Source organism: Heptranchias perlo, chromosome 17 (assembly GCF_035084215.1).
Source record: "Heptranchias perlo isolate sHepPer1 chromosome 17, sHepPer1.hap1, whole genome shotgun sequence".
Lineage (NCBI taxonomy): Eukaryota > Metazoa > Chordata > Chondrichthyes > Hexanchiformes > Hexanchidae > Heptranchias > Heptranchias perlo.
In genome coordinates this window covers 25,427,069-25,450,657 of record NC_090341.1, presented here as the reverse complement: position 1 = coordinate 25,450,657, position 23,589 = coordinate 25,427,069, and the positions used below count along the sequence as shown (strand labels likewise).

The window sequence follows — 23,589 nt, the reverse complement described above, 5'->3', positions numbered from 1 at the left end:
GTAGCCTCTATTTCCATCATCTCAATCACAGGCAAGACCATCTCTGATTTACTTCCTTGTATCTTTCACCACTCACATCCCCTATCCAACCCCACTTCTTTCTGCATCCACCCCTGGAAAAACTCTCCCTCAAGCCACTTACAACTGCATTTTCTAACTCCCAACTGTTTAGCCTTTGCCCCTCCGTTGGCCACAATACTTAGGAATCTGTCAATCTGCTCAATCACTTCCTCATCTCGTTTTTTGATGATCACCTCCCCATTAATACACTAACTCTCTCCCACCCTGGTCATACCCCTGCTACAGCCCCCATCTTTGCTTCAAGTCCAAAAGGCACAGACAAAGGGAACATTTCTTGCGAACATCTGGTTTGGCCATTCATAGCCAGATCTGGCTAGACCATATCAAGCACTATCGAGCCCTGCGCACCTCTGCCAAAACTGTTCACGACTCCAGCATCAACCTGGAATGCAAATATAAATTCTGCCATCTTTTCTCCACTACCAAACATCTTTTTAAACCCCTCTAACATGATTGGCCCCTTTGTAGGAAAACAGTGAGAAATTGCTGAATTTACAGGTGCATTTCTGTAACACGTGATCTGGTGTTCCAGTTTCCTGCATCACTGTGTCAGCTTCAACTGCATCTTTGAAGCTGCTTGAGAACACACGAGCTCCATTCTCATGCAGTCTTGCTGTGCAAGTAATATATTTTGATTTGATGTTATTTCAGGAAGCTGTCTTTGTTAAATTTGCTCTTTTGATCTTGATGTGATGGTGAAAGCATAACGGTCCCCATCTCTCTACTTGGAAATGAGAAGTTGGTACCTTGTGATCCCTCCTGGGTGCCCATTATTGTCCCATGTAGTTTGGACAATTATTGTAATGTATCATTTAAAGGGCATTTAGCCACCCAATCAGATGACCGGTTCCAAATTTCTAATATTATGTCCCAATTTATTTAGTTCTAGTACTCTTTACATAATATTAACTGGTAAATGACTATTTTCTTTTAAGTTCTGTCAATTGTTAAGACCAGATTTAGTTTGTGAAGTAGCTATTTCTATTAGGAGATTCTATCATCAGTAGTTGACATTGTGTTGTTAACTGATCACAGAAAACATTGAATAAGGATTAATTGCCTCTGAAGCAAATTGAGAAATCTGTCATGTACGGTCTATTTGCTTTCTAAAAGCCACACAGTCGACCAGACAGCTTGCTTAGGTGATCCATCCATGGAACTGGAGAGAAAGAGGAGCTACCTGCTGTTGGCAGGAATTTAGTCCCATTAAAATGGGGAAAATTAATTGGGGAAATTCAGGCATGCAGCAAATTGGCTGCTACAAAGAATGTACGGCATAGAAACACCATTCGGCAAGAGGTCCAACAGGTCTATGTTGGTGTTTCTGCGTGTTTGAGCCTCCTCTCACCTTTTTTCATCTAACCCTATCAACATATCCTTCTATTCCCTTCTCCCTGATGTGTTTATCTAACTTCCCCTTAAATATATCTATGCTAGTTGACTCAACTATTCCTTGTGGAAGCAAGTTCCACATTCTTACCACCCTGGGTGAAGAAGTTTCTCCTGAATTCCCTATTGGATTTATTAGTGACTATTTTATATTTATGGCCCCTAGTTCTGGTCTCCACCGCAAGTGGAAACATCTTCCCTATGTCTACCCTATCAAACCCTTCCATATACTTAAAGACCTCTATCGGGTCACCCTTCAGTCTTTTTTCTAGAGAAAAAGCCCCAGCCTATTCAATCTTTCCTGATGAGTATAATCTCTCATTTCTGGTATCATCCTAGTAAATCGTTTTTGCACCTTCTCCAGTGCTTCTATATCCTTTTTATAGTGTGGAGACCAAAACTGTTCACGTTTTTCCAAGTGTGATCTAACCAAGGTTCCGTACAAGTTTAGCATAACTTCTTTGCTTTTCAATTTTATCCCTCTAGAAATGAACCCCAATGCTTGGTTTGCTTTTTTTATTGTCTTATTAACCTGCGTCGCAACTTTTAGTGATTTGTGTATCTGTATCCCTAAATCCCAATGCTACCTTGTTTAGGCTCTTAGTTTCCAAGGAGTATGTGGCTTCCTTATTATTCCTACCAAAATGTACTCTCACTTATCTATATTGAAATACATTTGCCAATTACACACCCATTCTGCAAGTTTATTAATGCCGTCTTGTATTTTGTCGTCGTCTTCCTCAGTATTAACTATACCCCCCAATCTGGTGTCGTCCGCAAATTTTGAAATTTTACTTCCGATTCCCGAGTCCAAATCGTTTGTCTTTTTTGATCTCTTCATCTAAGGTCATGCCCACCATATTAGTCTCCCTGGTAAATACTGAGCAAAGTAATTATTTAATCTTTCTGCCATTTCGCTGTCATTGTCTATGAGTTTATCATGTGTGTCCCTTAGTGGCCCTATTCCTATCCTGATTTTTCTTTTGTTATTTTTGTGTCTGTCGAATACTTTACTATTTTTTTGATAATCCTTGATAATTTAATTTTGTAGTTTCTTTTTGCCTTCCGAATTGTTTTTTTGACTTCTTTCCTAACCTCTTTGTATTCCCTTTTGTCATCCTCTCCTTTGTTGTCTATGTACTTAGTGTATGCCTTTTTCTTTAATTTCAATTTTGCCCTTATTTCTTTATTCATCCATGGTGTGTCACTACTGGCTAGTTTGTTCTTGCTTTTTAGTGGGATATGTTTCTCCTGGACACTCAATCACCATTTTAAATGTTTCCTACTGCTGTTCTATTTCTTTGTCAGTAAATTTTTTGAGTTTATTTTTCCTAGTTCCATTCTCATCCCCTCAAAATCAGCTTTTATCCTATTTATTATTTTTGTCTTTGTCTTACTTATGTCCTTCTCAATCTTTATCTTAAACCTTATTGTGTTGTGATCGCTATTGCCTATATGTTCCCCTATGCTTACTTCTCTGATCTGTTCTGATTCATTTCCCAGCAGTGCTTCCTCTCTTGTTGGGCTTTTTACATACTGGCTAAGAAAGGAATCCAGCACACATTGTAAAAACTCCATTCTCTTTACCTACCTCTTGCCAGTTTATTTGGGGATAGTTAAAATCTCCCATGATTATTATTCTATGCCCTTTACTCAATTCACATATTTGCTTACATATTTCTTCCTCTACCTCCTTTCCACTATTAAGTGGTCTGTAGTATACCCCTATTAGCATGATTGATGCCTTCTTATCTTTTATTTCAATCCAAATGGATTCTGTTTCTATCCTTCTGTTAGTTATGTCCCTTTTTTCTACTGCCATTATGTTATCTCTAATTAGTACAGCTACTCCACCCCCTTCTTCCTTCACTACCCTTTCTGATTAAGTTATAACCTGCAATATTTAGTTGCTAGTCCTGTTCTTTATGCAGCCATGTTTGTTATTCCTACTACATCTGGTTCCTCGCTTTGGATTATTGCCTCCAGTTCCCCCGTTTTTATTTTGGACGCTGTGTACATTGCTGTACTGGCAGTTTAAATCGTCTTTAGTAGTTGTCCTTTTTTACTTTTACACTTTTTACCTTATCATTTTTCTTATTTATCACTCCCGCTGTGTTTATTTCAGGTATTTTATTGTTTCCCAGACCTGGAGTGTTAATGGTTTCTGCAACACTGGCCTGGACTTTACTCTGGTCCCTTTTTCTTACTCTTGTTTATCATTTTTACTGATATTTTTGCCTGAACCCTCTCTTTCTCCCCCCCCACCCTTTATTGGTTTAAAGTCTTATTAACCACCCTATTTATCCGTTCCTTTCTGCAATTAGGTAGGCAAATGGTATGTTAGTTTTTATTACAAGGGGGTTGGAGTATAAAAGTAAGAAGACCTTGCTGCAATTATACAGGGCTCTGATGAGACCCAACCTGGAGTACTGTGTACACTTTTGGTCTCCTTACCTAAGGAAGGATATACTTGCCATAGAGGGGGTGCAGCGAAGGTTCTCTGGATTAATTCCTGGGTGAGAGTGTTGTCCTGTGAGGAGAGATTGAGTCGAATGGGCTTATATTCTCTGGAGTTCAGAAGAATGAGAGGTGATCTCATTGAAATGTATAAAATTCTTACAGGGCTTGACAGGGTAGATGTACCCTGGCTGGAGAGTCTAGAACTAGGAGTCATAGTCTCAAGATAAGGGGTCGGCCATTTAGGACCAAGATGATGAAACATTTCTTCACTCGAGGGTTGTGAATCTTTGGAATTCTCGACCCCAGAGGGCTGTGGATGCTCACTCATTGAGTATATTCAAGGCTGAGATAGATAGATTTTTGGACACTAAGAGAACCAAGGAATATGGGGATAGAGTGGGAAAGTGGAGTTGAGGTGGAAGATCAGCCATGATCTTATTGAATGACAGAGCAGGGTCAAGGGGCCATATGGCCTACTCCTGCTCCTATTTCTTATGTTCTTATGACCTTGGTCCCAGCCTGGTTCAGGTGCAGCCCATCTCAAAGGTACAGCTCCTTCCTGTCCCAGTACTAGTGCCAGTGTCCCATGAAAAGGAACCCCTCTCTCCCACACTTATCCTTCAGCCTCATGTTTCCTTTCCTGATCTGTTTGTCCCTATGCCAATTCACACATGGCTCAGGTAATAACCCTGAGATTACTACCCTGGAGGTCCTGCTTTGCAATTTAGTTCCTAACTCCTGATACTCCCTTAGCAGGACCACCTCTCTATCCTTTCTTATGTCATTGGTTCTGACATGGATCACAGCAACTGGACTCTCCCCCTCCTTTTCCAGATTCTTTTCCGACCGTTTCAAGATGTCCCTTACCCTGGCACCAGGCAGGCAACACGCCCTTCGGGACTCTCGATCCTAACTGCAAAGAATCGTATCTATCCTTCTTATTATCGAATCTCATATAAGTACCACCTTTCTATTATGCATCTCCTCCGCTTGGACACCCTCCTGCTCCAGGGTGCCTTGGTCAGCATTCTGGCTGTCCTTCCCACAAACTTTTTCCTTATCCTCACAGGTTTCAAGCGCATTGTACTGTTGGACAGGACTAGTGTCTGAGGGACCTCCTCCTCCTCTATCTCACCTCTGTTCCCACTACCCTGCTTTCTACCAGTCACACCCTCCCCCTCCTGTACCTGTGCTATCCTCTGAGGTGTGTCTGGATTCTGGCTGTTAAGTGGTACTTGATTCCTATGAGGATTGCTGTTAAATGTTGTTTCTTGTAGCTTGCTACAATATTTCCTCCACTGGAAGAGATTTTATTTCTTGTCTGTCGTTTGTTCATTTATATATTTACTAGTCAATATCAGTAGAATTGCACATGGATAGCCAAGATCAATTTGAATTTTTCAGGTCCAGCAGAGTTAGAGAGCTTTCTATGTTCATTTCAGTCAAATGCTGGCAGTTCCACTGCTTCAGAGTTTCTGCATCACATCGTCTATCATCATTTTTTGATGGCACTTCCACATTTTGGTTGAGGTGGAGAGGATCTTGGTCAGGGTTGGGCCCGAACACATTTTCAGCCACGTCATCTCTCTCAACCTCTTCATCTTCACTCCCTCAATCACTGATGAGATTACCTCTGACCACTCCTCATTTCCCTTACCACCCACGATTTCCGCTTTCCTCCAACTCCACTACTTTCATTATCATGAGATTAAAAAACGGTGTCCGGGTTTCTCATTAACTCTCTAACTCCCAAATCCCTCTCCTCTGGTCTTCCAACCATCACAACACCTCTACCACTATCCACCTGCTCGTTTGCTTCCTCAGCTTTGCTTTCAAAGCCCTTGCCTCACCTATGATCCCTTAAGTCTGTGGGCCATAAATGCAGGCATACTTGACACAGGACTAGTCTAATCATGCATTATCAGATTTGCGTCCATCATAATAAACTCAGCCATGTCTGGAGATCTGAAATAAAAACAGAAAATGCTGGAAACTCTCAGCAGGTCTGGCAGCATCTGTGGAGAGAGGGTTAATGTTTCAGGTCTATGACCTTTTGTCAGACCCTCTGATGAAGGGCCATAGAACTGAAATGTTAGCCATATCTTCCTTTCTTCACAGATGCTGCCTGACCTGATGAGTGTTTACAGCATTTTCTGTTTTTATTAATTATTTGAAAATGGTAGGTGAGCTTTCCAGTATTTTAGCACATGACCAAGCTGTCTTTGATCTTTAAAGATGCTTTCAAGTAAACCTTGACTACAGGTCCAATATCTGAAAGCAAGTTCCCTGAATAAAAATACACTACTGGCATTAGAATAGAAAGTTATTGTAAGATTCAGATATTATATAATGATAACCTGACCTTACAGGATGAAATAAAAATTGGGAGGAATAAATGCTGTAAGAGACACTGTACATATTGTTTCTGATGCTAGACAGCATTGAATCTAGTGCTAATGCTGTACCCTGTTTCCAGATGGAGGAAAGCATACAAATGATTGATGCCCTGGATACACACCCCAGGCTGATGGTAGAAGCTATTGTTGTATATTGTAGCTTTCTGAATGAATAAACTATGCCGTATTATTTTCTTGCTAATATTTTCTAGGATTAATTTTCATTAACCAGGTTAACTTCTACTTGCCAAAGCAGGATGATCTAATTCCTCTAGGATTTGCTTTTGAATGTGATTAAATGAAAGCTTTTGCCATTTTGAATGAGATGTTGCTTTTCTTCAAGTATATATGTTTTTTTTAAAACATTGTTAATTTTTGCATGACTACCTGAAGATCAGTTGCTTTGCCATAATTTGGAGGAGAAGCCTTGGCTGTTAATGGACTGTTTTCCTTCTCTCTCTTCAGCGGTGCTTTTACAGAATGAACGTCCAAATTAGAGCTGAATTCCAGCATGCAGTTGTTTTCATTCCTTCTTTTGTTTTAGTTTATTGGCTCTGCTTTGGATCAGTTTCAATATCAAAGGCATTTTAGCTTTTATCCCATAACAAGTTTTTGAAAGATTAGACCATTTTTATAATTTATTACTTTTCTTTCCTTAGACACAAAATCGGATGAAACTCATGGCAGATAATTATGATGACGATCATCACCACCATCATCACCATCACCATCACCATCGTTCACCGGCAAGATCACAGCACAGTAACCATAGACCTTCTCCTGATCAGGTGAGTCAAAAGTAATCTTGCCTTTAAACAGCCTTGCACTTCTGTTGGGTCATTTTAAAGCAACCACTTGATAAATTCCATTTCGCATCCATGACAAATTAGAAAAGGTACTGCCAGCCACTGATCACACAAGCTCAACCTTTATCATAATTGCTTTCCAGTTCAGTCGACAAGTCAAATTTATTACAAGAACTGAAAGCGCTTGCTATCTATACTTGCCTGGCATCTGAATAGTGCTAAGTTTAAGGAAGGGGTAAGCTAACCTATGTGAATGATGGTGTATAGTTGTGTGTGCATGCAGTGTAATATACTTATGTTCACATTTTAACATGTCATTGTATTAATATTGTTCAGAGCAAAATGCAAACCAATCTTTACACTTTTGGACATATTTGCATTAAACTGAATGAGGTTAAATGTTTCCAGTTTACTATGGAACAGCCTAACTGAAGGACTGTTCTCTAATCCTAGCAAACCAGAATGTAATTTGTGTACATGTTACATGATAGGACTGTGGCCATCTATTCTAATATGAAATTTGGTTCGCAAAGGATTAATAATATTTTCCTTATCATGATGCTTCAATTAATATTTTTATAGCTAAACGGGTGCATAACAGATGCCAGGTTTACACAAATCTTTCTGTAAAAAGAAATCTGGTTCTTCAAATATTCCAGTTTTATTGATGATAAACTTCAGTGATTTGTTATTTAAAGACATATTTCCAATTCTGACATGTTTTCCATTACATTGTGGAAATTCCTTGTCTTTGTCTTCCTCTGTTATCTGAACTTAACTTGCCTTGTAGGCATGGTCACCTGTGACTAAAGACTTGGGTATAAATTATCTTCTTCACTGCCCAGGCAGTGAAGACAAAAATCTACACTTTTATTAAGACTTGATTTTATAACTTTAGTAGTTCTGGTGCTATTCAGAGCTGAAGTTATGTTTTTAGTGAATGCCCCTTGAACAAGAGTTTAACCAAGGGGCACTTTTGCAGTATTTTTAGTGGACAGTAAGATATATGCTAGTTGACAACTGCAACAGTTTTGTCGATATATTACTGTATGATTTGAATCAAGTGAGATATTTGTAAAGGGTTCATAAGGTCACAAGATAGGCTCAGATGAAGAAGGCCCTTCAAGTCTATATGATCTCATCCTTCGAGAATACCAACTCTACAGTCTTTTCATTACAGCATCCAGCTGTTTCCCAAATGAACCCAGTTTCCTGGTTTCAACCACCCTTCCTAACAACCCATTCCAGCTGTAAAGAAATACTTCCTTACATCTGTCCTAAATTTGCTCTCCAAAACCCTGAACCTGTATCATCTTGAACTGCTGCCCTGGCTTACAAGAAAATATAGTTTGGAGTTTATTTCCCTCTTCTCTATGAACTCTTTGAACATGATGTTATCTCCCAAATCTCTGCCCATCTTTCACACAACCCCATGTTTGAATCTGTCCAATCAGGTTTCCATTCATGCCACAGTAAAGAAATGGCCCGAAACAACGTCATCTGTGACCCTGACCATGGTGCATTTTCCTTCTTCATTCTCCTTGACCTCAGTGCAGCCTTTGACACAGTCGACCATACCAAGCTCTTCCAATGGCTCTTCTCTATTGTCCAGCTCAGCAGGTCTGTCCTAGCTTGGTTCCACTCTTACCTATTCAGTTGTAGCCAGAGTATCTCTAGCAATGGCTTCTCTTTCCATGCCCTGCACCGTTACCTCTGGAGTCCCCAGTAATTCATCCTTGCACATCATCCCCCCCCCACCTCCCCATACATATTGCTCTTTGGCGACATCATCCACAGACATGGGTCAGCTTCCACCTGTACACTGACAACACCTAACTCTACTTCTCCAACACCTTTCTCGACCCATTCACTGCCTCTGTGTTGTCCGACTTGTTCGACATCCAGTCTTGGTTGAGCATCAGTTTCCTCTAGTTAAACTTTGGCAATACTGAAGCCATTGTCTTCGGCTTCCGCCATAAACTCCATACCCTGTTATGAATTGGATAGCCAGGTGGTGAAGGATAGAATACTAGAGCCTGGTCTTCAGTTGCTTCCAAGCCTTTATTCACAGAGATCAACATCACAACCTCTACACCCTAGATAAGCTCTCATATAAATGGATACAAAAGAGTCCCTAATTGATATGCACCGCCTGAATACAATTAACACTAATTGATATAAATCACATGGATACAATTAACACATACCCTTGCCACCAAACCCATCCGCTCCACGAACACTCTCTCAGGCTGAACCAATTTCGGTGATCTATTTGACATATTCTCTTCATCACAACAATCACCTGTTCCACCTCCATAATATCGTCCGCCTCCACCCCTGCCTCAGCCTATGCTGAAACTCTTATCCATATCTTTGTCAACTTCAGACTCAATTATTCCAGTGCTCTCCTAGCCAGCCTCCCACCTTCCACCCTCTACACAGCTCATCAAAATTCTGCTTCCAAGTCCTGCTCAACTATCACGCTTGTCCTTGCCGACCTGCGTTGGCTCCTGTTCCCCGTAATAACTCCAATTTAAAATTCTCTTCATTGTCTCTCTCCTCCCTATCTCTGTAACCTTCTCCAACCCTACAACCCCCAAAGATCTCTACGTTCCTCTGATCCTGGCCTCTTATGCATTTCCCCCTACATTCATCCCACCATTGCCAGCTGTGCTTTAAGCTACCTAAGCTTCATGCTGTGGAATTCCCTCCCTAAACTCGTCCACATCCCCCTCCTCCTTAAAACCCACCTGTTTGATTAAGCTTTTGGTTGCACCTACTATTATCTCCTTTTATTCTCAGGATGGGAGTATTGCTGGCACAGCTTGCATTTATTGCCCATCCCTATTTACCGTAAGAAGTTGGTGGTGGGCCGCCTTCTTGAACCGCTGCAGTATGCGTGGCGAAGGTGCCAGTGCTTTGATACAACTGTAAGTGGCTTGCCAGGCCATTTTAGAGGGCAGTTAAGAGCCCACCCACCTTGGTGTGCGACTGGAGTTACATATAGGCCAAACAGGATAATTACGGCTAGTTTCTTTTATAAAGAACATTAGTGAACCAGTTTGGTTTTTATGACGATCTGACATCCATTTTTACTGCTCCCAGCTTTTTTTTAAAAAAAACTGAATTCAAATTGTCACATTACCATGGTGGTATTTGAACTCACGTTCTCTGGATTATTATTCCAAGCCTCTGGATTATTAGTTAAGTAACATACCAGTGTCCACTTTTCTCATGCACTACCATTGTTGACTTTTTTTCTGATTTCACCTCCGTGAAGTGCTTTGGGGTGTTTTTCTACATTAAAGGTGTTGTATAAATGCAGGTTGTTATTTTTTTTTAAAATGACTTTTAATTCAAAAGAAGCACACTTTAAAATGTTTGACTTGAGTGATGTTAAGGTAACAGTTATACAATGTCTCTGTCCCTTTGTGGATGAGTGCAGCTTCATTGAAGAAAGATATTCTGAGAAACATGGAAACAGAATTCAACAGTTCACAAATACACATAGACTGTAAGGTTTTTATAATGATATTGCCGCTGTGCTTTGCGTTCAGGTAACAAATAGAACTGGAATATTTTAGGCTGCCATTATGCCTTCATTTTTGCAGTGATGTGAGGTGCTTCCAGATGTGCTTAAATGAAAAAATTGCAGTGTGAAGTCAAGAGTCATTTTCCAGTCTGATTCCCAAGTGCACTGAGCCAATATGTGTGAGACCCTTTTCATAAGTAGTCTCACACCACTTGGACTTTGCACATAGTGCAGTATAACTCCAGTCCATTGCAACGCCATGTTTTTAAATTGTCCAGGTCTGTGGAATCTCCCTTGAACTTTATAAACTTAGTGTGGAATCTTTTTACCCATACTGTGATAACATAGCAAATTAGCTGCCCATGAGCAGAGCACTGTATGTGCATCCAAGCACGCAGACGCAAAACTCAGTGTGACCTGTAATATGGCTCTGCTGGCTGAAAATCACACTAGGCAGATACTAGTATGATTACTTTTGATTACCTTTTGTACCTGTGCATTAGCTTTTAGTGTTTTGTGTACATGGACACCCAAATCTTCTTGCTCTTCCAGAGTTCCTAGTCTCTCACCATTAAGAAAAATGAAGATCCTAATCCAAGCATAACATTTAATGGCAAACTGGTTACATGTTTATCAAATTCACATGAATTCAAACTCTCAAGTGCCACTCATTTGAATTTTTGTTATGAGGAACTGTCTTCTCTTTCCCCCCCCCCCACCCCCCCCGAAAAAAAGACGATTGGAAAAATCATACAGTCATCAAAATGATTATGGAGGCACGGATGACATTATAAACAAGAAGGATCTCATTTTCAAAACATTTCCATTGCTTTATGTCTTTAATACCTTTTTGCCATAAAATATTGTGCATAATTGTGCTTGTGTGGTATTTTATGCTATTTCAAAAGTGTTTGTGCATTTTTGGCATTGAAGACAATTGATGTAATACCTAAGGGAGTTCCCTAGTAAATTACCTGTAGTATTCAAATCTCTAAAAAAAAAAATATATGCTGTTTGGTAATTGTTCTCTTTTCACTTCAGCTGGCAAACAAGGTATAAAGGTCCAACCTCATTAGAAAAGACTCATTGCCATTGGTTTAAAGATTTTAATTAATCCATTTAGATGGGTTAGATCTTATTTTCCCTCCCTAAATCGCTCTTCCTCTCCACCTCCATGTCCTCCTTTAAGGCCCTCCTTAGTTAAAGATGCATGACTCTGGTATAAGTTGTCTACAGACCTCCTGACGGGGTGGGGGGTGGGGGGGGATGTATAAATACGGAGATCAGATAAGCACGTAGCAAAAACAATGTGGTTATAATGGGAGATTTTAATTTTCACATAGACTGGAAGAAACCGAACAGCTCAAGTGGTAAAGGAATGAATTTCTAGTGGACAGTTTTCTAGACCGATATGTTTCAAAATCAACAAGGGAATAGGCCATACTAGTTATAGTGATGAACCAGAATTAGCTAACAATCTGACAGTAAGGGAACCTCTTGCGAAGTTACCATAATATGATTGAATTTGAAATTAGGTTTGAGAGGGAGAAGGGAGAGTTACAAACAAAGGTTTTAAATTTAAGTACGGCAAACTTCGAAGGGATGAGAAATGAATTGACCACAGTAAACTGGTCTGAACTGGGTAAACCTACAAACAGTGGGAAGTATTCAAAGAAGGATTTGGTATGTTACAAAACGAGTACATACCCCCTAAAAGGCAAAACCTCCACTTGTGTTGTTAAGCAACGATGCTCAACAAAAGAGGTAAGGAGTCAGTATTAAGCTAAAAGAAAAGGCTTACACAAATGCACGGAAAAGTGGAAATCCAGCGGACTGAGAGCGCTATAAAAAACAACATAGGGATACAAAGAAAGTAATTAGAGGTGCAAAAGGGGAATATGATATCAAATCTAACAGCAAACATTTTATAAATATATTGAGAGAGAGAGAGAGAGTGGTGAAGGGGAATGTGGGCCCATTAAAGGCAGATACAGGTGAGACTATAATGGATAATAAGGAAATGGCAGTCTTGTTAATTGAATACTTTGCATCTGTTTCCACAGCGGAAAAAGAGGACAAAATACCAGTGATACAAGGGAACCTAAAAATTAGTCAAGAGGAGGAACTGAATATAATTTTTTTAAATGGTAATGGTGAAAACAATGGGAATTACGATAGACAAATCTCCAGGACCTGATGGTTTGAATGAAAACAAATAGGTGAGGAAATTGCAGAAGCATTCGTCATAATTTTGCAAAGTTCTCTAGATTCAGAAATTGTGCCTTTGGATTGGAAAATTGCAAATGTCATGGATGTTGTCAGAGAGTAGGGATAAAGGGCACATACTCTAATTGGCAGAGTGTCACAAATCGTGTTCCCCAGGGGTCTGTTCTGGGACATTAGCTTTTCACCATATATATAAATGACTTGGATGAAGGAATAGAGAGTTGTAAATCTAAGTTTGTGGATGGCACTAAGTTAGGATGCACAGTAAATTGTGTGGATGGCAACAGGAAGGGATAGCTACAAAGGGACTAAGTGAGTGGGCAAAACTGGCAGATGGAGTTCAATGTGGGGAAGTTTGAGGTCATCCACTGTGGATCTGAGAAAGACAAAATTGGAATACTTTCTTAATGGTGAGAGACCAGGAGCTGTGGAAGAGCAAAAGGATTTAAGTAACCATGCACACAAATCACTAAAATTTTTAAGACTGAAATTGATAGATTTTTGTTAATTAAGGGTATTAAGGGATACGGAGCAAAGGCGGGTAGAGGTACACATCTGCCATGATCTGATAGAATGGTCGAACTAGCTCTAGCGACTGAATGGCCTACACCTGTTCCTAAACTGTAGATAAAAATAATTAATTTGCAAATGATTGTACTATAGCCCATTTTATCACCTATTCAACAACTCAATCTAAATGAAAACAAGTTAAGGAAATAACTAAATTTTTTTATATATATATATATTGCAGAAGAGTGTCTCTGGGTTAGATTTGGCAGTGGATTGACTGCATTTAAATTCAGTTTTTAAACAAAAAATTAGATTTGTATTCTGATAATTATATTATAAAATAGATATTAGCATGTGGTTGAGTGCCTGTTCCTCAAGCTCTTCCTAAGTTGAAGAAGAAAGTCAGGAGGTGGGAGGAATGAGCGAGGGCCCTCAAAAATGGGAAGAAATGAACTGAAGTACACAGTACTGCTGTGGACAGTTTTTAAGACTTCGCTCTTTATTTGAGTGATATTAGAAATAAATGTCATAGTGGCACCGGGTGTTGGAGCCCCAATGCAGTATATATAATGTTAGGATAGAGGTTTGGACCTCTGATTCTTTCTACATACACTGGGGTATATTTTCCTCTGTTTGTTGTTAGTGGAAAAGATCAGTCTGAGCATAAAGCAGATGGCAACTTTTTAAAATTAACATTAGCAAACAGAGATAGATATTACATTGAGTTTACATAGGTGAAAGGGAAGATCAGTGGGCTAGTTATCCTTATTATTCACACATTTACAAGTAACAAGTCTGGAGGGACTTTGGAGGAGACATGCCACTCTCCTGTTCTTTTGGCTGGGAAAGGTGAGTGGTGAAGAGTGAATTGAGGAGAATGTATAAGAACTTTAAAAAAAATGAGGATTGAATTGCTGAGAAATTCCCAAATCAATACAAAAATACTATTTCCTGTTAACCAACTTGGGTAACTTTTCAAACCTGTTCTTTACGTAATGCTGTTAAGGTACACTAAAAGACTTTAGCAGAACTACTTTTAAAAATAAAAAGGTGGCTCCTGATTGAACTGAATGGCCCTCTGCAGGCAAATTTCATGGGCTTCCCTTGTCAAACATCAACAGAAGGTGTCTGTTGCTACCAAGTCTTAAGTCAGCAGAGAGTTAGAGGAGAATTACTCTTTTAAAAAATTAAGACTGTGTGCCTATAGGATGCACAAGGAAGTAAGATCTTCCATGTATGACAACTGGCAGTCAGTATTTCAATCCATGTGTCAGCTGGTCAGTGTTTCAGGAGAATTTCTTTTTACAATTGGGTTAGAGATTGTTGCTATCACCCAAATCAGATAGTCTGGCAGGACAAGAGGCTGTCAGAACCAATCAAATTAGTTGGAAGTTGGCCAGAACCATTAGAGGGCGAGATTTTAGGCAACCTGAACCCATCAGATAGATTGGACCGCAGGTTTTTGTGCTGTAAGATTTTTTTTTTGCAGGCTGTTTCAGCTTTTTTGTAATTGTTTGTCAGCTTTTGCTAGTTTTCTTGGTAGCTATTAACTTTATGGTTGAATATTGAAAATATTGAAAGTTCTTCTTCCTACATATCCTTTTAAGTTGCCTTAGCTGAAACCTGGCTGCATCAATCACAGTAGAATGATTTCAGAATTAAGTGGTTTGAAACACTAGGTTTGCAGAGAGAGTTTGTGCTAATCAGAAATTCAAAATGAAGAAAAGGCTAAGTAATCTGAAAATCAGCACGTATGTTTAAAAGAGCTAGATGAGGTTTCCTAGGTCCCACCATTTCCTCTGGTGTTCAGAATGGTGCCAAACAAATTTTAGAGGGGAGTACAGAGGATTGTCTGAGTTGTCTTAATAATTGCCACATTAGTTCACTTAATTCTAATGTACTTTGAAAGGATAACTGGTTCAGGGACCAAGTACAAAATAAATTATTTTGCACTCCTGTTTCAAAAAGAAATTTCTCTAGTTCTTTTTTAAAAAAATAAAAAGGGTTCATTCTGAATTGTAATCACCAAATCCAAGAGAAGATCTATTGCAATTTCTGAGTGGAGATTAAAGCAAATTGATTTGAGGCTGTAACAAGATAAGTATTAGCGTGTAAAATGGACAGTACATGTTTCACTAGAAGCAAGTAATTAACTTACCAATCCATGCTAAGTGGCAGAAGTAGATAATTGCGGTTGGTGTTCATAGAGGCACATAGCTGGGTCATCCGTCTCCCAGTGCTGCTGTGATTAAGTCTGTCTGTGTTTATCTTCATTTTTTTTTGGTGAAATACTAGAAGTGCAATAGTTCTCGTAGTCTACAGCTAAAGGCAACAATTTGACACGGCTGCTTGTTGAAAGTCCAGATCCCTTAAGCCGCATATTCAAATTGATTTCTCCATTCTTAAAGTGATATAACCAATTCACGCCTAAACAACCATCTGAATTTCTGGATGTCCTCCTTATATTATTCACCTTTGACCCAGGTGGCCATGGAAACACAACTGTCTAAAGTTTCAAAATGCAGAATCTGTTAAGTATATGTTGGAGTGGATAAGATTGGTGTGTCTACTTTAAATCTATTTTCAAAACACTGTTATGATATGTAAGTTAATTATAACTTCAGTATTTTTGCTCTGTTGAGTTTTGTAAGAACAAGAATGTCTTGATCTCTTTCATTAAGAAGCAGCAAGTTATTAACTCTAGCAGGAATTAACGATAAATCATCTTTATTTTACAGGGTATATTTTCCAATCTATGAATTCCCATGGGTACCTAACTCATTGTTTGTACGTTTTTTTAAACACATGCGACAATCTATTTACATTCAACATGTAAACACCAGTGTCAAAAAGGTGCATAAAGGAATTTAGTATAAATCCAGCCTAGCTGGAACATGTACCAATATGTTTCACTGTCCAGTTTCTTTATTTTAATCTCTTGCTTTTCAGATGTGTGTTAACATGTTTTCTTATAATAGCTAACACTTTTAAGTCTCTTTTATTCCTGGGATGGCTGAATTCAGCAACAAAATTGGTATTCTGTAAATAAAGAAGTATTTTCTTGTTCATGTACATTTTGTGAACTTGAAATCTATCTTTCACATTAGCCATTAAGCAGGCCCCATTTACAATGATAGATGGTAAAATTCTGTAGGATTTGCAGTTTGATACCGAAAGAGTTGTGCCAAAAACTTGAAAAGGAAGTTGCACAATATGATTTTTTAATGGAATGGCTTGCAGCAGATATTTGCAAGCATTGTGAAAATGCACAGTCTAAACCTGCTTAATTTTTGGCTTTGTTGGAAAATTGTTTTATAAGAATAGGAGTTATTTATTGTAGAGTATATAGATATCACAAAACAGTCAAAAAGTAGCCTTAAAATTCTAAACCCTTATACTGGGTAAGTACCTCTATAAAATGGACTCTGGTTGTTCTTTGCTTGTTTTGCTTCGGCTTCTGTTTTGTAGGTTCCAGTAGGGTGAAATCGTCTCTGTAGACAATCTGTATGTTTGTTTGTCTTTGTGCTGAAGCTGCAGGCTGTCTATTTTAAACAAACTCACATTTCTACCAACAGAGATAAAAATGTTCTAATGCGTCAAACTGACTAACCCTCTCTTTGTTTCATTCCAATGCTGCCATGCATGTCCTCAAACATATCGACCAATAGGATGATGAGGAGGGCATATGGGCGTAACAGTACACATGAACCAAAGCTACAGTTTTGTTCTGAGGGGTGAGAGCCTGGATTTTCTCTTCTCAGATCAGATTGCACTGGACGCTGTAATACTCAAATGTTCTGCTCTTTGTGCAATCTTTCTTTGTGTGTGTTCTAACGTTTGTTGTTCTTGTGTCACCATCTCTCTGTCCACATTGCCTTCTAAAGAAATATGAATTTGAAACTGATTTTGTAGCAGTGCAGGTGAGAAATTATTCACAACAGTAGATTTTTGCATCAGTACTAACAATGTGAAAAAGTAATACTTAAGGCCTTCATAACATAACAATTAATATCACACACACACACACACACACATATAAATTCAGGTTCTAATGAAGATACACAGATAACATTTATCATTAGCCAAATAAATTCTTATGTAGGGAGCTTCCTGGTGGGAAAATCCTTGCATGTTGCTACCGATGATTGTATAAAGCAATATTGCTTTTAAAATCAGGGATAGAACTCATGGCCAATTTTACAGACTGGAAGAATATGAGGAAACGGGTTTGTAAGAAAGGAGTAAAGATTGACATAAGAACAGGGAAGAAAAATTGGACTAAAACTTAGAAAGCTAGTTTGTTAACACACTACTTCATTGAAAAGGTTCCTCACTAGTTACAAACTTTTAAGCCTAACCTGATCCAAGTCAAAGACAATTTTCCCCCACAGATTTGTATCCAGATAATTGCTTTTTGTTCTCTAATTGATCAGCAGTGGATGTATTGAGGTGCTGTGGGAACAAAGCAGCATTGCGGGTTTTCCACAATATGATTTAGTGACAGATACTAAAGGTAGTTATGCATAAAATTCCTGTGAAATTATGTACTGAGTTAAGGTATCTACATTTTTAAAAATAATGTTTCATCAAATCAGAAAAGGTTGATGTTTGCATCAATTTCACACATCTGTGTTCGAAAGCCAATACACATCATTCCTTAGCAACTTTCATATTGACCTGAAACAGTGGAAATGAAGTTGAAATTAATTTGAGAAGTAATTTTGCTCAACAACTTGTAGGGAAAACTGAATGTTTGAACAGAACAGCGTGACAGTGAAATGAGCTACTTACAGTTAATTTATAAATACTACACATGAAAAATAAAGATTGCACCATTGCAAAAAACACTAATTAATTCTAATTTCCTGTCTCTTTTGGTAATTGAATCTAAATGAAAGAAAACACAGATGAAGAACCAAGGTTACTATAGACATCTGTCTCTGTACTCTGCGAGAATTTTAATACGAATTTGTTTTGACAGTTTGATGTTGCTTGTGCGGGGATTTTTATGGTCTGTGAAACTAGAGATTCTTGTAGAGACTCATTTTCAATCGGTGTTTAATCTTGGTGTTATACAAACAGTTGAGCTCTCATCTGATCGTGAAATTCCATTCTTCTGTCTGGAGGTGTCAGTTACAGAGTTTTGTTTAGTTCTGTTCCTTGCATCAACATCTGATCAAAAATAATTTTACTGCTTGATGGTATTCTAATGCTGCTTCAAGCTTACCATTATATGTATGAATTTGTAGATTCTCGTTCAGAATGAATTGGGTATTGAACACATTACAGCGTTTTTGTTCTGAGGGAAGATGCTGGTGGGAGTTTTAATTCCCACTGCCTGGCAGAAACTGGGTGGGCAGTTAAAATGCCCCTTGTGACAGATCCCCCTCCGATTCCACTGCCTTCCCACAGAGCCCAATATTAACCTGCTTTTTTTAGCAGGCGAGCAGGACACCCGCTAAAGGACAGCGGGGCTCTGCTTTAAATGTGCAGATGACGTCATCGGGGCCCGACTGCAGTCTTAACCCTGGGTCTGCATAGAAAAGCTCTCATGGCTTCACCGCCAGGTCAAATCTATTGGAAAGAGGATCCGGGGCCGTAAGAGGCACTGAAAGGTAGGTTTCTTTTTTAAAAATGCTGCTTCCTTGTGGGCCAGCTGGAGTGCCCCCTGAAACCTTGGGCCTCCCTCCTCGTCCGACCATTCAACCAACCCCTCTCCCAAACACTTACTTAGTTTCGGGGACCGTTAGAATGGGTGCCTCCTGCCACCCGAAATTCTGCTCCCACCATCCTGCCGGCCACGTAGCTTTTCCTACCAGGGTTCACGGGGGAGACTGACTCCAATCAAAGGATAAGGGCCGAGAGTTAAAATCTCCAGGCTCCTCACTGCAGAGGGCCTAACAGTTTCCCGTCCACCTTGGCCTCCGGCCGCACCGATCCCATTTATCCTTAAAATCGCCCCCATTGTGTATCATTCTATAATCCTCCCATACCATGGATAAGCTGAACCATGCAACCAGAACATCTGAGCTAACTGTTAACAACAATTGTTTAGATGAGCCATTATCAGCTATTTTTCTCATCTTGTGTGTCACCTTCCTATTGATTTCATTACCACAAGAGAGAAGCTTTTACACAATCAGTATTGTGTCTGGTTTTGGACTGTTGACAGGAATTGTTGATTGTGTTTAATAGTTTAGAGATTATATTGAATATTTTCTATATGATGTACTAATTATCAACAATTTACATAACTCTGGAAGCTCTTTCCTGTAACTGATTTTAAAAAAAACATCCCCAGTGCCATTTTGAATCATTCACATTCTCTGTGTTCTTAAGGAAAAGAAAAAGACAATCCCACCATCTTCAGTAAACTATCAGGTCTCAGGTGGGTGATGCAGAGGTTTTCAAACACAAGAAATGTGAGTCAGCACAAATTTATTCCATAAATGCATTTTCACTCTCCTGCCTAAAGCAGGCTACTGAGAAGCATTGTGAACTCATGTCATTATCCTCCTTCTTGTGGTCTAAACCTTTACTATTCTCTGCATCAAAGTTAATACTTTTGAAACAAACATAAAATTAAATTCCTCAAAGATGAAATCTACCTTTGTTATTTTTGTAAGCTCCTCTCACACTTGATCAACATGAGGAAACAACTACTTGAGGCAGTTATGAAATTAACTCTGAAAGCAAATGCATCGAGGTATAACCTTTTTTCAGATGCCAGGGCACCTAACCCTGATTTAGTGGACAACCATCCATCAAACATTTCTCCATAATCAGACTGTTGAACTGGATTCCTTTGGACACGCATCAGGTGATACTGTCACAGCATCACATTTCTACGTCTGCCAATTCGTCAAATAGGATTTTGCTAATAGTGGTAATGCCCAGACATGTTGTGTTTATAACTTTAATTACTCTTACTGCCTAACCAAAAATTCTAGATTATTGCCTTTACTCATGACATTGAAAACTTGCAAGCCAACTCACTTATATGATCCTTTTTATGAATCCTGGTTGTACCAGGTGCTACTAGGAGGTCAAGGGTGGTTCCAAGAACTCCAGGGAACCTTGGATGTCAGGGGATATACGAGAATGGATTAGGAAAAAAAGGAGGGCTTTTGGCAGATACAAAAGGCTAAGGACGGAGGAAGCCCTAGAGGAGTACAGAAAGTGCAGGGGGATACTTAAAAAGGAAATTAGGAGATCAAGGAGGGGCCATGAAAAAACACTGGCGAGCAAAATAAAGGAAAATCCTAAGATGTTTTATAAGTATATTAAGGGTAAGAGGATAACTAGGGAAAAAATAGGGCCCATTAGGGACAAAAATGGCAATCTGTGTGTGGAGCCAGAAGATGTAGGAGGGGTTCTAAATGAATTTTTTGCATCTGTTTTCACTATGGAGAAGGACAATGTAGACATAGAAATACGGCAGGGGGACTGTGATATACTCGAACATATTAACATCGAGCGGGAGGAGGTATTGGCGGTTTTAGCAGGCCTAAAAATGGATAAATCCCCAGGCCCGGACGAAATGTATCCCAGGCTACTGTGTGAGGCAAAGGAGGAGATTGCGGGGGCTCTAACACATATATTCAGAACTTCTCTGGCCACAGGGGATGTGCCAGAGGACTGGAGAACCGCTAATGTAGTACCATTATTCAAGAAGGGGAGTAGGGAAAAACCGGGGAACTACAGGCCAGTGAGCCTAACATCAGTGGTAGGAAAATTATTGGAAAAAATTCTGAAGGACAAAATTAGTCTCCACTTGGAGAAGCAAGGATTAATCAGGGATAGTCAACATGGCTTTGTCAAGGGAAGATCATGTCTGACTAATTTGATTGAATTTTTTGAGGGGGTGACTAGGCGTGTGGATGAGGGTAACGCAGTGGATGTGGTATACATGGATTTCAGTAAGGCCTTCGATAAAGTCCCGCACAGGAGACTGGTCAAGAAGGTACGAGCCCATGGAGTCCAGGGTGCCTTGGCACTTTGGATACAAAACTGGCTTAGTGGCAGAAGGCAGAGGGTGATGGTCGAAGGTTGTTTTTGTGACTGGAAGCCTGTGGCCAGTGGGGTACCACAGGGATCTGTGCTGGGGCCCTTGCTGTTTGTGGTCTACATTAACGACTTGGATATGAATGTAAAAGGTATGATCAGTAAGTTCGCTGATGATACAAAAATTGGTAGGGTGGTAAATAGCGAGGAGGATAGCCTCAGTCTGCAGGACGATATAGATGGGTTGGTCAGATGGGCGGAACAGTGGCAAATGGAATTTAACCCGGAAAAGTGCGAGGTGATGCACTTTGGAGGGACTAACAAGGCAAGGGAATACGCAATGAATGGGAAGACCCTAGGCAAGACAGAGGGTCAGAGGGATCTTGGTGTGCAAGTTCACAGATCCCTGAAGGCAGCGGAACAGGTAGATAAGGTGGTAAAGAAGGCATATGGGATACTTGCCTTTATTAGCCGAGGCATAGAATATAAGAACAAGGAGGTTATGATGGAGCTGTATAAAACACTGGTTAAGCCACAGCTGGAGTACTGTGTGCAGTTCTGGTCGCCGCACTACAGGAAGGATGTGATCGCTTTGGAGAGGGTGCAGAGGAGATTCACCAGGATGTTAACAGGGCTGGAGCGCTTCAGCTATGAAGAGAGACTGGGAAGATTGGGTTTGTTTTCCTTGGAGCAGAGGAGGCTGAGGGGGGACATGATTGAGGTGTACAAAATTATGAGGGGCATAGATAGGATGGATACTAAGGAACTTTTTCCCTTCGTTGAGGTTTCTATAACAAGGGGGCATAGATTCAAGGTAAAAGGCGGGAGGTTTAGAGGGGATTTGAGAAAGAACTTTTTCACCCAGAGGGTGGTTGGAGTCTGGAACTCACTGCTTGAGAGGGTTGTAGAGGCAGGAACCCTCACAACATTCAAGAAGCATTTGGATGAGCACTTGAAATGCCATAGCATACAAGGCTACGGACCAAATGCTGGAATATGGGATTAGATTAGACTGGGCTTGATGGCCGGCGCGGACACGATGGGCCGAAGGGCCTCTATCCGTGCTGTATAACTCTATGACTCTATCTACCTTTTTTCAAACTTGCTACTTTTCTTTGAACAAAGATAATTACAAAAATGGCTATGTGAGTGAAATGCATTGTAGTCATTAAACATAAAAATCATAACATAAGCTTGATGTTTATCTGCATTAATGTTAATATCGATATTGGCAATTGTTGTGAAAAAGTATGTGAATGTGGTGTAACCATCAATCCCCAGATCTGACTGGACCACATTAAGCGCTATCAGATCTCTCTCTCCTCTGCCAAAACCATCCACAACTCCAGGATCATCCTCAAGGGCAAAGATGCCCCCCCCCCCCACCCCGGCTTCTTTTATCCACTACCAGTTATCTCCTTTAAAAACCTGTCCCGTGCTCCGTGCACCCTCAACTCCAATAAACATTATGGAGGTGGAAATAGGCAAGCTCTGTGATAGAGAGGATATGGGGTCAGAAACCCATGGACTTCTTCGTCACTAAGATTGAGATTATCTGTTCAGCTGCTTTTACTGCCCCCCACTCGCTGATTAAGTCAAACCCCTCATAGGCTGCCTCTGCCCTCACTTATTTTTCAAGTTTCACTCCTACTCTCCTCATTCCCTCTCATCGTGTACAAGAGACCCACTTCCTGCTTCCTTTATCCCCATTCCCAATAAACTGTTGCCCACCCAATTTACCTTCCTGGCACCCCTACTAGCTGACTTTGTAAATGGTTCACTCTCCTCAGGTGCTGTGCCCTTTCCAGATGACACCAAGATTGGTGGCATTGTGGACAGTGAAGAAGGTTATCTAGGATTGCAACGGGATCTTGATAAATTGGGCCAGTGGGCCGATGAATGGCAGATGGAGTTTAATTTAGATAAATGTGAGGTGATGCATTTTGGTAGATCGAATCGGGCCAGGACCTACTCCGTTAATGGTAGGGCGTTGGGGAGAGTTATAGAACAAAGAGATCTAGGAGTACAGATTCATAGCTCCTTGAAAGTGGAGTCACAGGTGGATAGGGTGGTGAAGAAGGCATTCAGCATGCTTGGTTTCATTGGTCAGAACATTGAATGCAGGAGTTGGGATGTCTTGTTGAAGTTGTACAGGGCATTGGTGAGGCCACACTTGGAGTACTGT

General features: G+C 40.0%; 1 protein-coding gene across 4 annotated transcripts in view; it reads left to right on the top strand.

Moving 5' to 3' along the window:
• The window catches only part of LOC137334185 (ERC protein 2), a 631,578-nt gene that overhangs the window by 496,117 nt on the left and 111,872 nt on the right, over positions 1 to 23,589 (top strand). For 2 of the 4 annotated variants that reach the window (XM_067998749.1, XM_067998748.1), the window contains one exon: positions 6,986 to 7,114. The exons of 1 other annotated variant lie outside the window; for it this stretch is intronic. In XM_067998749.1, coding sequence (XP_067854850.1) covers positions 6,986 to 7,114 — 129 coding nt within the window. Of the gene's footprint in view, positions 1 to 6,985; positions 7,115 to 17,068; positions 17,149 to 23,589 lie in introns of those variants that run through there. One more of the 4 variants, XM_067998750.1, reaches the window with a different exon arrangement.